This window comes from Bombina bombina, chromosome 5 (assembly GCF_027579735.1).
Source record: "Bombina bombina isolate aBomBom1 chromosome 5, aBomBom1.pri, whole genome shotgun sequence".
NCBI classification, from domain to species: domain Eukaryota; kingdom Metazoa; phylum Chordata; class Amphibia; order Anura; family Bombinatoridae; genus Bombina; species Bombina bombina.
The window spans coordinates 339,676,566-339,691,408 of NC_069503.1; the positions used below are offsets into that span (position 1 = coordinate 339,676,566).

The 14,843-nt window shown below is 39.6% G+C and overlaps 1 protein-coding gene across 1 annotated transcript in view; it reads left to right on the top strand.

The window, feature by feature from the left end:
- LOC128660336 (ATP-binding cassette sub-family B member 5) overlaps positions 1-14,843 on the top strand; it is a 414,907-nt gene that overhangs the window by 278,040 nt on the left and 122,024 nt on the right. The window contains exons 12-13 of the mRNA XM_053714135.1: positions 10,390-10,503; positions 11,888-11,998. Coding sequence (XP_053570110.1) covers positions 10,390-10,503; positions 11,888-11,998 — 225 coding nt within the window. The remainder of the gene's footprint in view (positions 1-10,389; positions 10,504-11,887; positions 11,999-14,843) is intronic.

Consider the following 14,843-nt stretch of genomic DNA (forward strand, 5'->3'; position numbering starts at 1 on the left):
TCCTTCCATCAGCAAGGGCATTGAAGATGAAATGTGGCTGGTCTTTCAGCATGACAATGATCCCAAACACACCGCCCGGGCAACGAAGGAGTGGCTTCGTAAGAAGCATTTCAAGTCCTGGAGTGGCCTAGCCAGTCTCCAGATCTCAACCCCATAGAAAACCTTTGGAGGGAGTTGAAAGTCTGTGTTGCCCAGGGACAGCCCCAAAACATCACTGCTCTAGAGGAGATCTGCATGCAGGAATGGGCCAACATACCAGCAACAGTGTGTGACAACCTTGTGAAGACTTCCAGAAAATGTTTGACCTCTGTCATTGCCAACAAAGGATATATAACAAAGTATTGAGATGAACTTTTGATATTGACCAAATACTTATTTTCCACCATAATTTGCAAATAAATTCTTTACAAATCAGACAATGTGATTGTCTGGATTTGTTTCCACATTTTGTCTCTCATAGTTGAGGTATACCTATGATGAAAATTACAGGCCTCTCTCATCTTCTTAAGTGGGAGAACTTGCACAATTGATGGCTGACTAAATACTTTTTTTCCCCACTGTATCTATGAAGTCTAAGAACACTACATTCCGAAATGACCAGTCACTCCGGGGAGCGCGGATATTTGTTTTTGTCCAGTATGCCGTCATCTTCCAAAATCTAACCAAAGTGGGGCAACTCATCACCATGTGTTCAATATCTGCGTCTATTAGACTACATCTAGGGCATTTATTATCTCTGCTCGATTTCCATCTCTGGAACACTCTAGGGGTGACATAACTGTTATGGAGTAATTTAAAGTGTGATTCTCTCACTTCTTATGAGAGAGAAGCTAGTTTGAATTTGTGTATGCTTTCCTCAATATCTACAGTCATTACGGCTGTTCCTAGTTTCTCACTCCAAATGTCAATTATCTTATTTGTGCAGACAGTCCCTGCCTGCCTGTTCATTTTTGTGTAGAGTGGTGAACTGGATGTGATATCATGTTTCGCTAGTTCTATGCTTTGTAGTATGGCAGTTTGGTCTCTGTTACTTCCTTCTCTGCGCAACTCATTGAAATATGTCTCCCTTAAGGATGCAAAGGTCTGCATGTGTCCCCCCTCCCTCATCACTGTTTGGCCTACTGTGCGTAGTCCCTGAGTCCTCCATTGACTGAAGGCTTTAGTCGATATACCTGCAGGGAACTTGGGGTTGCCACACCATGGCAAGCATGAGGTCAGTCTATGTTCGCCCCCCAGCTTCTTACAAAACTATCTCCAAGCTCTTGCGGGTTGACTTAAAAGTTCTATATCTTTTAAATACTTAGTTGCTTGCGCTTGTGTCATGTGTGGGATCATCTCAAGTGCCCATGGCTTCGTCAGTTCACCCTCCAATCTAAGATCTGTAAACTTTCCCTGTCCCGTCATCCAATCTATAACAAATTTACATTGAGCTGCCCAATTGTAAAGCTCAAAGTTAGGTAGTGCTAGCCCCCCTTTCTCTCTTGGGGCAGTAAGTTTGAGGTAGCTAATCCTATGCTTCTTGTCACTCCAAATAAATTTGAGCACTCTCCCTTTGATGTGGGTCAGGTTTGAGTGTCGTAAAATTGCTGGTAGAGTCTGAAAAAAATAGAGTTACTTTGGGAAATAAATCATTTTTATAAGACCCACCCTCCCAGACAAGGACAAGGGCAACCGAGTCCACCCCCCAATCAAATTGTCTAGTTTTTTAATCAAGGGACCATAGTTGATGGAGTACCATCTACGGGGATCTAGGTGCAGTGTGATTCCCAAGTATTTGAAATTTCCATCTACTATTTTGAAGTCGTATCCGGGGATTTGTTTCCCTCTCCTAGAAAATAACCAGAGGAGTTCAGTTTTGTCAGTATTGATCTTATACCCGGAGACCAAGCCGAACTTTTCAATAATTTTCATCAGTTTTGGAATATTTACGTGAGGATCTTGCACATAAAGTGCCATGTCATCAGCAAAAAGCGAGACATGTAAGGTCGACTCACCTATGCGCATTCCCTGCATTGTCTGCCTTATCTTTACTGCCAATGGCTCTATGGCCATATCGAAGAGGAGCGGGGAGAGAGGACAGCCCTGCCTGGTGCCTCTGTGGAGTGTAAAGGGTGGGGTAGGCATGCCATTAACCAAGAGGGATGCTTGCGGCCTACTATAAAGATTCTCAATTGCCTTAACAAACGTGCCCTCCACCCCCATTTTGCCCATGGTAGTGTAGAAATGCTCCCACAGTACCTTATCGAAGGCTTTTTCCGCATCAAGAAATAGCAGGGCCGCCTCCGTCCGCCCCTCTGTGTCTGATCTATTCTGCGCTATGTTCCAGTAGTACTGTATATTCGTTTGCACCCGTCTAATATTAAGCACCGAGGATCTCCCCTTAATAAAACCCGTTTGGTCCTCGTGGATTAGTGATGGGAGGATATTAGCTAGTCTATTTGTGAGGATTTTGGTCAGAATCTTATAGTCTTGGTTGAGTAGGGAAATGGGCCGGTATGACTGTGTCAGGAGGGGGTCTCTTCCATTCTTCGGGATAATACTAATATTAGCCTCAGCAAATCTGGGGGCGGGTCTAGCTTTGTCACTGAGCATGTTATTAAATAACCGTGTTAAAGTTGGGCATATCTCAATTCCCATTATTTTATAGAACTCTGCCGGCAAGCCGTCGGGTCCTGGGGTTTTGTCTAGTTTTAAATCTTTAATTGTGGCCTGAATCTCGTTTGGGGTAATGGGACAGTTAAGTTTGTCAAGTTGAGTACGGTCTATTGTCGGCAGTCGTAGATGCTCCCAGAATTTGTCTTTGTCACTAGGGTGTACCCTCTGTGTTGAGTAGAGGTTCTTGTAAAAGCCAGTGAACGCCTTTTGGATGTCCTCTTCCTTATTTAAAATAACATCACCCTGTCTAATGGCTAAGATGGGGTTTCTCTTGTTGGACAGTTTCGTTACTCTGACTAGCAGTTTTCCCGTTTTGCTCCCAAACCTGTAGTACCTAGCTTGTGATTTAGCGTAGGCCTTGTTAGATTGTTGTAGAATGTAGTCATCCCTTGTACGTTTAATTTCCCTGTACTTGAGTCTATTGATATGATTGGAGTTTCTGAGGTATTTATTCCTGGCATTTAAGATCTGTGATAGTAGTAGCTCAGAGTGGGCTTTACTCTTTTTCTTAATTCCTGCAGCGTAACTGGAAAGGACCCCCCCTCAGGACGGCCTTAGCTGTCTCCCAGAACAGCAGGGGACTGTCCATATGAGCATGATTAGTCTCTGTATATGTAAGCCATTCCCCTAGGATGTGTCTGTAGAAATTAGGGTCTTTGTATAAATATGTTGGAAATATCCATCTATTAGTCTTCCCCCGAGTGCGACTAACTCGAATTTTAACCGCCACTGGAGCATGGTCAGAAATTGTTATTGGGTCTATCTCTGCGCTCGTCACCTTAGGACAAAGCTCCGTGGACACCAAAAAATAGTCAAGTCTAGCCATAGTCCTTTGCCATGGATAAACAGGTATAGTCTCATCTTTCAGGACATCTAGCTCTCCAGATGTCCTGTAAACCCAGTGCTCTTTTGAATGCGTGTATCATTAGGGATTCTTTTTTAGAATTTCTAAAAGTTTGAGGGGTGGCTTCTTTCCTATTTGGATTGCGGAACCTATCCGCAGGGACTTGGGGAGCTATGTTGAAGTCCCCCCCAATAATGATGGGCAGTGTTGTGAACTGGATAATCTTAGTTTGTAACTCCCTCCAAAAGTGTTGTTTCTGTCGCTGTGGTCCGTATACCCCCACCAAAGCAAATGACAGTCCCTGAAATTCTAACTGGAGCATTATGTACCTCCCTTCTTGGTCTACTAGGGTCTTGGTAATAGAGTATGTTAAGTTTTTCCTAAATAATATTGCTACACCCCTAGCCCGGTTTAGTTCGTAAGGGGTGTATATCACCTCTCCTACCCATTTCTGTTTCAATTTTTGGTGCTCTAGTGTCGACAAATCAGTTTCTTCTAACACGGCTACGTCAACTTTTCTAGAGTTGAGATAACGCAAGATTGATCTTCGCTTATGCGGAGATGTTATGCCACCTACATTCCAGCTCATGATATGTAAACTATCCATTATCCCAACTTGGGTTCGTGAGTGTCATGCAAGGTGTGTGGTTACTACTAAGGAAGTATAGTATCTCAATGTGTACAATTAATTTTGAGCGTCTTGTTTAAGGTCTTACCACTCATATTCAACTTAGAGACATTTCCCCCAGCAAGGGGGTCCCAAGGAGGGAGGAGAGTACCATGCCAGCTAGCAAAAAGAAAAAACAACACAGTTAAAAATATTAATAAGAATGTTGACAAACGGAACTATAAATAAAATACATCAAACATAGCCAAATGGCTGTTTTCCATCTCTACTACCTCGATAACTGAGTAAGATCCAACTCACTACTACACTGCACTATACCTCCCATATTAAGTGAACTATGTTACAGCAGAGCTACATTATTTATGCTTTGTACTTTTATATCCTATTTCCTATTCTTTCCTTTCCCTATGTGGCCTCCCTAGCTTTGCCTGCGTAGGTTTAGCTGCCTCCATGTGTCTGTATACTTCCCCTACAGGAGGTCAGGGAGAATCTTGCCTTTGTTGAGTGTTTTTTTGTCTTCTTGTTCTAGTTATTCTAACCCAGGGCAGTTCTGCATGAAAGTATTGTATTGACAGTATGTGAGCCCTCCCAGTTGGCCAGAGTGACTCTCACGGTGTGGGGAGGTAATTGGTGGGGCCTATTAACTAACAATGTTTTGGTAGGCTATATTCTCACCACTTAAAATTCATTCTCTCTGTTTCTGCTTTGGAAAGGCTTGTTTGCAGTGGAATTTGGATAATATTTGAGTTAGGTGACCTACATTTCTATAGGCATAGTGCTGGCCGCAATGGTGACCTAAAAGCAACTGTTAGATTAACATAGCATAAGGTGTGTCTCTTCTGCCCTTAAAAAACAAAAAGCATGTTTGCAATGTAGATTAGGTAACAAAAAGAATTAAGTAGCACATATTTCTATAGGTATATGATCAACAACAACAACGGCAACATAAGAAAAACATAGAAATAACTGACTTTGTTAACTAAATAACGACGGATTACATGTAGTCCCACATTATCTTCCAAAAGTCTGGTCATAGGCTAATGAAGAGTTCCCATTAGTTAACTAACCCCTCCTCCCCCTCATCAATCCATCACAATGGTTTGTACATATTACCAGTCCCTTAGTTGTTAGTCTCCAACTCTTCAGGTTTCTTTGTCTGCTAGTTCTTGTTCTAGCCTCAGGAATTTTTGCAAGTGTCTAGGGTCATCAAAGAATTTAATACCCTGTTGGGTTTGCAGCTTGAGCTTCGCCGGGAACAGCAAGGCTACAGAGCGCCCTGCCTCGATTAACGACTTACAATATGGGGAGAACTCTCTCCGTCTCCTAGAGATCTCTGCAGAATAGTCCTGAAAAATGAGGATCTTCTTCCCTTTGAACATCAGAGGAGAGCATTGATGGTAGGCTCTCAAAATTAGGATTTTATCTTTAAAGTTGAGGTAGCGTATCATCACCTGTCTGGGACCCCTAGATGTTTTAGGGTCTTGATTGATGTTCCTTACTCTGTGGGCTCTTCCGCCACACATGGTATGTGCTCTTGTTGTAATTTCAAAAGGGTAGGTAAAGTTTCTGCAAACTCTAACAAATCAGTGTTCAAAACAGATTCTGGCAGGCCCACAATTCGCAAATTGTTCCACCGAGAGCGGTTTTCTAGGTCATCTATTTTATCAATTAATAACTTATTCTGGGCTTCCAATGCTGCTACTCTGTTGGAATTTTCACGCTGCCTGATTTCCCCATCACTGACTCTCTGTTCCATGTGTTGAAGCCTGGAGGAGAACGATTTAAATTCTGATGACAAGGAATCCATCCCCGTCTGTAGTTGCTCTATTTTTGGCAGAAACAGAGCGGAGATTTGGGACACTATAGGATGAGTGTCAGTTGTTGTCTCATCAGCAGCATCAGTTGCCATAGCTTCCACGGCATGGACCTCTACCCCAGACTTAGCTCTCTTGTCTTGGTGTTTCTGTCTGCCTGACATTGTGCCAGTAGTCCTCACAAAACTTGTGTAATACCTCTGCATACACTATGTGTCTGCTCAAGATAGGATTAGGAAAGTCTATAGGGAACTGTTTAATCGAGGGCGGAAGGGAGGAGGTGTATCTGCAGATTTCGTTTTTAGTATCTCATAATGTTGCCTCTGGATAAGGTTTAGGTGGCCGGGGGGTGCAGCACAGCGAGAAAGGTCTACCTCAGCTCCAGCAATTTTCCATCTCCTTGAAAGCCCTCCAGATTTATGCACATGATCTGCATGATCAAACCTTTCCTCTCTATATCGGCTCCACTGGAGGTGTGTAACTGGCCCGTTATAGGCGTTTGTATATTAGCTCAGTCTTTTCCTGTTTTTTTTAAATTATTTTTCCATGTATGGCACCTTGCAGGGTTATGGTTTTTGCATCAGTAATGTGTGGTTGCTGCCAGTATATAGAAAGAAAGATGGTCACTATCGCTCCGTGTTGCATTAAGGCCCACCTGCCACGTGGGTAACAACCCCCTCCAAGTTGTCTGAAACTATCGCTGGCCTGTGGTGTATTTAAACTCAGGGTAGCTGTGAGGTATATCTGCTATCCGGTATGTGTGGTATGGTTCCGTTCAGATCCCTTAAGTGTGTATATAGGGTAAAGTACAGACCTCTCTCGCTCAATGCTATTAAGATGGCGACTTCCCGCTATGCGGTTCTGGCATCTCCGCTGCTTGGTATGTGCCCAATTTTCTTTTTTAGCCAGTAGTCCCCGCAGTCAAGAGAGGTTAGATGGCCCTTGGGATCTAGATGACAGTGTAGAGAAAGTACGTTTGCGGCCTCACCGCATAACAAGTTTACCGTTCCGGTGGGGGAGCCGATGTCCGTGGCTCCTTACTGCAAATTTATCCAGACAGGTCCCGTCAACTACCCGTCAAGGTTGGCGAGTTTTTTGGGCAAGGTTGGTACAAGTTTCAGGAGTTATCCTGTGTATATCCACGGAGCTCCTTCTTAATGCGACCGCTCTCTCTGCCCGCCCACCGGAAGTCTTATTTTTTGTAATTTAGTGTTTGTTTGTTTTTTGTAATTTAGTTTAGTGTATTTAATTGTATTTTAGTTTAGATATTTGTAGTTTAATTAATTTATTGATAGTGTAGGTGTATTTGTAACTTAGGTTAGGATTTATTTTACAGGTAAATTGGTAATTATTTTAACAAGTTAGCTATTAAATAGTTATTAACTATTTAATAGCTATTGTACCTAGTTAAAATAAATACCAAGTTACCTGTAAAATAAATATAAACCCTAAAATAGCTACAATGTAATTATTAATTATATTGTAGCTATCTTAGGGTTTATTTTATAGGTAAGTATTTAGATTTAAATAGGAATATTTTAATTAATAATATTAATATTAATTAGATTTATTTTAATAAGAATTTAGTTAGGGGTGTTAGAGTTAGATAGGGTTATTATACTTAATATATATATATAATATAATAACTATATTAACTATATTAACCCTAATATAATTAGGGTTAATATAGTCAATATATATAATATAATAACTATATTAACTATATTAACCCTAATATAATTAGGGTTAATATAGTTAATATAGGTGGCGGCGGTGTTGGGGGATTAGATTAGGGGGTAATGGATTTAATATAGGTGGCGGCGGTGTAGGGGGATTAGATTAGGGGGTAATACACTTATTATAGGTGGCGTCGGTGTAGGGGGATTTAGATTAGAGGCAAAAGAGCTGATTACTTTGTGACAATGCCCCACAAAAAGCCCTTTTAAGGGCTGGTAAAAGAGCTGATTACTTTAGGGCAATGGCCCGCAAAAAGCCCTTTTAAGGGCTGGCAATAGAGCTGTTTACTTTGGGGGAATGCCACGCAAAAAGCCCTTTTCAGGGCTATTTGTAGGGTTAGACGTAGGTTTAGTGGTAGAGATATTTTAGTATTTTAGGGGTTAATTAATTTAATATAGGTGACGGCGGTGTAGGGGGATTAGATTAGGGGTTAATACATTTAATATAGCTGGCGGCGGTGTAGGGGGATTAGATTAGGGGTTAATGTATTTAATATAGCTGGCGGCGGTGTAGGGGGATTAAATTAGGGGTTAATAATTTTAATATAGCTGGCGGCGGGGTAGGGGGATTAAATTATGGGTTAAGAATTTTAATATAGCTGGCGGCGGGGTAGGAGCTCACATTAGGGGGTAGGTAATGTAGGTGGCGGCGGTGTAAGGGGCTCACATTAGGGGGTAGGTAATATAGATGGTGGCGATGTAGGGGCTCACATTAGGGGATTATACATTTAATGTAGGTGGCGGCGGGGTCCAGGAGCAGCGGTTTAGGGGTTAAATACTTTATTAGGGATTGCGGCGGGGGATCGCGGTTGACAGGTAGATAGACATTGCGCATGCGTTAGGTGTTAGGTTTTATTTAGCAGCTAGTTTAGGGAGTTACAGGGCTCCAATAGACAGCTTAAGGCTTACTACGCCTGCAATTTGTGGCAAGGTGAAAATGGAGTAGGATTTATCCATTTTTGCCACGTAAGTCCTTACGCTGTATATTGGATACCAAACTGCGCTGGTTTGGTATACCTGTCTATGGGCCAAAAACCTACGGCCGAAGGCAGAAATATACGAGCGTAACTTCTATGTTATGCCGTATATGTGATACCAAACCAGCGCAGTTTTTTTATATATATTCATGATATATTTCAGCAATTAAGTTTAAAAAAATGATAAATTCTATTAAGCTATTCTAAAGTTAAAATATGTTTATTTTTATATATATATCTAGACTAAATAATTATAAAATCCTATTATACATGTGGATGCAGTTATAATGTAGTTTGTATTTCCAAACGTTGTAAAACATTGCAAAAAGAGAAATAACGTAAATGGAAATGTTTCTGAAAAACATGTTAAAAAATGAAAAACATGGATAGCTTTTTTGAAAACAAATTTGGGCTTTTGAAGAAACATTAAAGTCAAATTTAAACTTTCATGATTCAGATAGAGCATGCAAATTTAAGAGACTTTCTGATTTACTTCCATTATTAAATTGTGCATGGTCTATTTATATTCACTCTTTCTGAGGCACCAGCTATGCTATTGCATTGTTGTTTTATTAGGTATTTGTTGATTAAGAAATGTTACTGTATTTAAAGGTCCCTTCAAAATAAGCAATAAACTACTTGACTGGTTTGCAATGACCTTGATAGCAAAAGAGGGATATTTTTAGTCACTATTAATTAGCTAGTATTTACTCATAATCATGAACATAGATTTTGCTAGCACATAAACAAGAATATCAGTCTAGTTTGAGCATTTTCCTATCCAAAGAGAAGACCTTTTGAATTTTCTGATTAGACTTTTATACTTCCTAGTAATTAAAATAATTTACTGTATGTTTGCTGTATTTGTTCAGCCTTTATTCTATGGGGCGGCATTGTACCAGCAGTTCACAAGAACTACTGGTGCAATGATAAATGCCGACAGTGTATGCTGCGTATTTATCGATGTGCAGCGGACATGATACACTACATCGTATCATGTCCTTCCGCACTTTAAGAAATTGACCCCTATGTATCAATTCCTCCATCTTAATATATCACTGAATCCTCCCCACAGCTTTATAAGAAATTATAAACTCTTGATAAAGCTAAATTCAGCTTTAAGAACTGTAGTTAGCAATCAATTACATATACTATATACTTTAATATATATATATTTAGTGTTTTTTCTTGTAAACAGATTTGTAAACTCGAAACTTATTTTTAAAGCAATGTCTCTACTTTTTATTGTTTTTTTTATTGTATCTATATTTTAGCAGTTAAACAGATAAAGTTAATACACTTAAAGGGACAGTCAAGTCAAAATTAAACTTTCATGATTCAAATAGGGCATATAATTTTAATCAACTTTAATCAATTTGCTTTCTTTTATTGGTATTCTTTGTTGAAAGCTAAACCTAGGTAGGCTCATAAAGTGCTTTCTAAGCTGTTGAAGACCACCTCTTAGCTCACTCCCGTGGAGTTATTTATGAGTCAGTACTGATTGGCTAAAATGCAAGTCTGTCAAAAGAACTGAAAAAAGGGGGCAGTCTGGAGAGACTTAGATACAAAGTAATCACAGAGGTAAAAAGAGTATTAATATAACCGTGTTGTATTGCAAAACTGGGGAATGGGAAAAAAAGGATTTATCTATATTTTTAAACACTAACCCTTTTTTAGTATACTGTCTCTTTAAGCAATTATAAAGATTGTAATTTTATTAATTTGTTTATTTCAGATTTTCTTTAATGTTGTCCTCAGCAGTTATTGCATTGGTCAAGCATCTTCCCACTTTGAAGCATTTTCTGTTGCTAGGGGTGCTGCTTACAATATTTTTAATGTAATTGATCAGGTAATTTATTTAAATAACATTATCCAACATATTTTCTCAAGAAATGTTATTTTGGAGATTAAAAAATGTGATATAGTTTTATAAGAATTAAGAGGTCTACTCTTCCTTATTAATTTAGAAGGCCTAGCATGTGAAAATACATGTGGTCTTGGTGTATCTAGCAGTGGGGAAGGCTGGTGGTTTATTGATTATATACATTACGTTTTCTTGTACTAATTGTTTAGGGTTTGTTAGTTTTTGGTGTCTGTCAGTGGGGGAAGCTGATGGTTTAGGGGTAACCTTGGTTGGGAATTTTTGTGGTGAATAGATACAGATGATGGGAAGGTTATTTAGTTTTGGGGTTAATGTAGTGAGGGGTCATTATTGTTTAACCCCCTGGTATCCAGAGAGAGCTAAAATACATTGCTATATAATGTACTGCTGCTCTGTCTGAATATTGTTGTTAGGACCAAGAGTAAAATGAAATACATTAATATGTTCAATGTCTTTATTGGCATACACTTACAGTTTGGTTATTGAAATAATAAGCATTCTCATATCAATCGCTTGATAGCTTTCAATAGGGAAAATTGTATTGTACACAGCTCTGTGCAAGTGAAAATAATAGTGGGGAAATTCCATACAAAAATAATCACACATTAAATCTTTTCAAGCGGATTTGGATAGTGTTTAGGAGGCTTCCTAATGGTTAAAGGGCCAGTCTAGTCAAAACTAAATTCCAATAGGGCATGCAATTTTAAACAACTTTCCCATTTACTTGTATCATCAAATGCTTTGCTCTCTTGGTATTATTTGTGGAAAGCTAAACCTAGGTAGACTCATATGCTAATATCTAAGCCGTTGAACTGCTTCTTATCTCAGTGCATTTTGAGTTTTTGACAGTTAGACACTGCTTGTTCATGTGTGTCATATTGATAACATTGTGCTCACTCATGTGGAGATATTTATGAGTCAGCACAGATTGACTACAATGCAAGTCTGTCAAAAGAACTGAGATAAGGGGGCAGTCTGGTGGTTTAGAAACAAGTTAATCACAGAGGTAAAACGTGTATTAATATAACAGTGTTGGTTATGCAAAACTGGGGAATGGGTAATAAAGCTGTCCCATTAATATCTGACTCTGCAAGAAGCTATCCTAAATGACCAAAAAGTAAGGCTTTCTTAATGGAGTCTGATAGCTGAAAATGGGAAAACCCTTAACTGTGTGTGTGCAATAAGTTGGTTGGAAACATCTGAATCTTCCCCATAATGTCCATATTGCTGGACCATACTTATTATAAATACTAATGTTATCTTTAAAAAAAAGAAAATACAGTCAACAAAACTCATCACTCCTTGTCATTTAACTCTGGTTAATATACTTCATTTTTCTGGTGGTTTTCAGAAGTCTACTATTGATAGTTTTTCAAGAGATGGACATAAGCCAGATAATATAAAGGGAAATGTGGAATTTAAAAATGTCTGTTTTAGTTATCCTTCAAGACCAAATGTTCAGGTGAGAAATAGCTATATGTGTTTGTGGCATTGTTTAAATGTATTTTACTGTATTTATTTATTTATTTGCATTGCAGTGAACCAATGAGGCATACATTGTAAGAAATAGTAGTCTGTGAGCTTTTAAAAATTAAAAAATGGGGAGGAGGTTCTTTCAATGCTCAAAGTTGTACCTATCTTCTACAGATACCACACAACACACATATAAACACAAAATAACCCTTATGAGAAATGATCCTCTTTCAAATAAGTATAAAAAAATCAGATATTCACATTATGATCTAATGCTATTTTTATATTATACATATATATAATTTTAAAATTGGCTGAACATGGGTGTTCCATGAGCATGTATGAAATTGTCTTTCACCCTATTGGTCTCACTGTTTTTTCTCACAAAAATAAAAGGTGACAGTCTTTTATCAAAGTACTCAAAACACTAATTACTTTGAAAGGAGGACCTATACATACAAAAATAGCTGTGATTTTAAGTTACATTGTACTGAAATCAGCATAATTTGATTTTTATTAGGAGTAATATTAAAGTTCAAACTAAAGATCTATATTCGGCAGTTTCGTTCACTGCCGAATGTGGAAGTAAGAGGCAGCTTGCATTATTTGGGGCCAATTTATCAAGCTCTGTATGGAGCTTGATGCAACTGTTTACGTGCAAGGCTTCAGGCTCGCCGGAAACAGAAGTCTAAAGACCGCTGCTCCATAATTTGTCCGCCTGCTCTGAGGCTGCGGACAGAAATCAACCCAATTGAATACGATCGGGTTGATTGACACCCCCTGCTAGCAGCCACAAATCTGCAGGGGGCGGCATTGCACCAGCAGTTCACAAAAACGTTACGAGTTTTCATCTCAATATAGTGGCTATATGTTCATTGACCAATTTGGTTTTAAATCTTTTTAATAAATTTTATATGAAAAGATCCGGATTCCTGAGAGCATTATCTATTGTGCTTTATACTTTGAGCTTAACACTACTCAGAAGAGTGTGAGTGCCAGTATCTGTTTGGGGGAAGATTTGATACATTGCATACATATTGTGCTATAATTTACTTTTTCTCTCTTTTGAGGATTGAAGATACTGATGAACTGAATAAAAGGACTCATTGGGGGCTATCTATCAAGCTCCGAATGGAGCTTGATGCCCCGTGTTTCTGGCGAGCCTACAGGCTCGACAGAAACAGCAGTTATGAAGCAGCGGTCACAAAGGCCGCTGCTCTATAACCTGTCCGCCTGCTCTGAGCAGGCAGACAGACATCGCCAGAAATCAACCCGATCGAGTACGATTGGGTTGATTGACACCCCCCTACTGGTGGCCCATTGGCCGCGAGTCTGTAGGGGGCGGCGTTGCAACAGCAGCTCTTGTGAGCTGCTGGTGCAATGCTGAATACGGCGAGCGTATTGCTCGCTGTATTCAGCGAGGTCTGGCGGACCTGATCCGAAATGTCGGATCAGGTCCGCCAGACCTTGATAAATAGGGGCCAGTGAATCCAAATTTAGTTTATATTAGTTTGCTAATTTTATATTTTGTGCACTGTGGGTAATATATCAACACTATTTTTTGTATTTATAGGAATTTATTTTCCTTTTGTGTTTTTACTCAGAGTAGGTGTATCACAACAGTTATTTTTAATATTGAGTTTTATACACTAAGATCTATATCTAGATCTTAGTGTGTTTGACTTGCATAAAAAGATATTTGTCTCTGAAAAGAGCTCAATACCACAAGCAGCCTCTTACTTCTGCATTCAGCAGCAAACAAAACTGCCAAATTGATGCCTCAGATACCTCCTCCTCCATTGCAAGCATAGAGCTCTTATTATTTCTAAGGGAAGAATCTCGCCATTTGCAGGGACAGCCCTTTTTTTATAGAATTCCATGAGGGCTGCTGCCTGTCCCTACAGCATGTCGCCATGGAAGACCACGTCTAGCCTGGAAAAGTTTTTAGAATTGGGCCCTGAGTTTGTACATTTCCCTCAATATATTCATACACAGTAATGTTTTTTTTTGTTTTTGTTTTTGTTTTTTCAAAGTAAATTTTTATTAATAAATCGGTTACAGAAACCATAAAACAACACAAATAGCATTTGACATAAGTTGAAGTGGGGTTACACGCAGTCAGGCAGAGGAGGGATGATTTACAATGAGGATCAGTGTATTCAGTATAAGAATCATAAATATTATAGAGACATTTCCCAATGCGTGTCTGAACATATCGGTTGTTATGTTTTGGTTATTCTAAGGGTACATTAAAATTTTTACATTTTAAATAAAGTATCGCAATGAATGCCATACTTAGGATGTCTGACAGTCGTGTGTGGCAGCTAGTAGGTGTACATAGTATACATGTATAATAGTTGGGGTGCGAGGATCTACTCTTTATATCCTCACAAGGAGGGGGGGGGGAGGGGAAAGGAAAGGCATCAGGGGTGGGAGGGGGGGGGAGTATTTTATGTCTCAGCATCTCAGCTCAGAAACAGCGGGGCACGTCTCCCAGGACGACCGGGGTCACAAGCTAGGACAGGTCAACAGCAGTCAGGGGAAGGAACAGTTACGTAGCCAACTTGAGGAGTGTCTCCCAGGGTTCCCAGATTTGGCTAAAGGTAGCAGATTGGTTGTTCATCCGAAAGACATAGTCTTCCATAGATTTGATGTAGTGCAAATGGTCAACCACCACTTGCCATCTTGGGGGTTGTTGTTTCTTCCAATTTCTGGCTATCAACATCTTTACAGATGTCAGCAAGTAGACCAACAGATATCTCTTATACTTCGGAATCTTTTTTACCCCAATATGCAGGAGGGCTAGGCCCGGGGCATCAGGCGTCGGGAGTTCT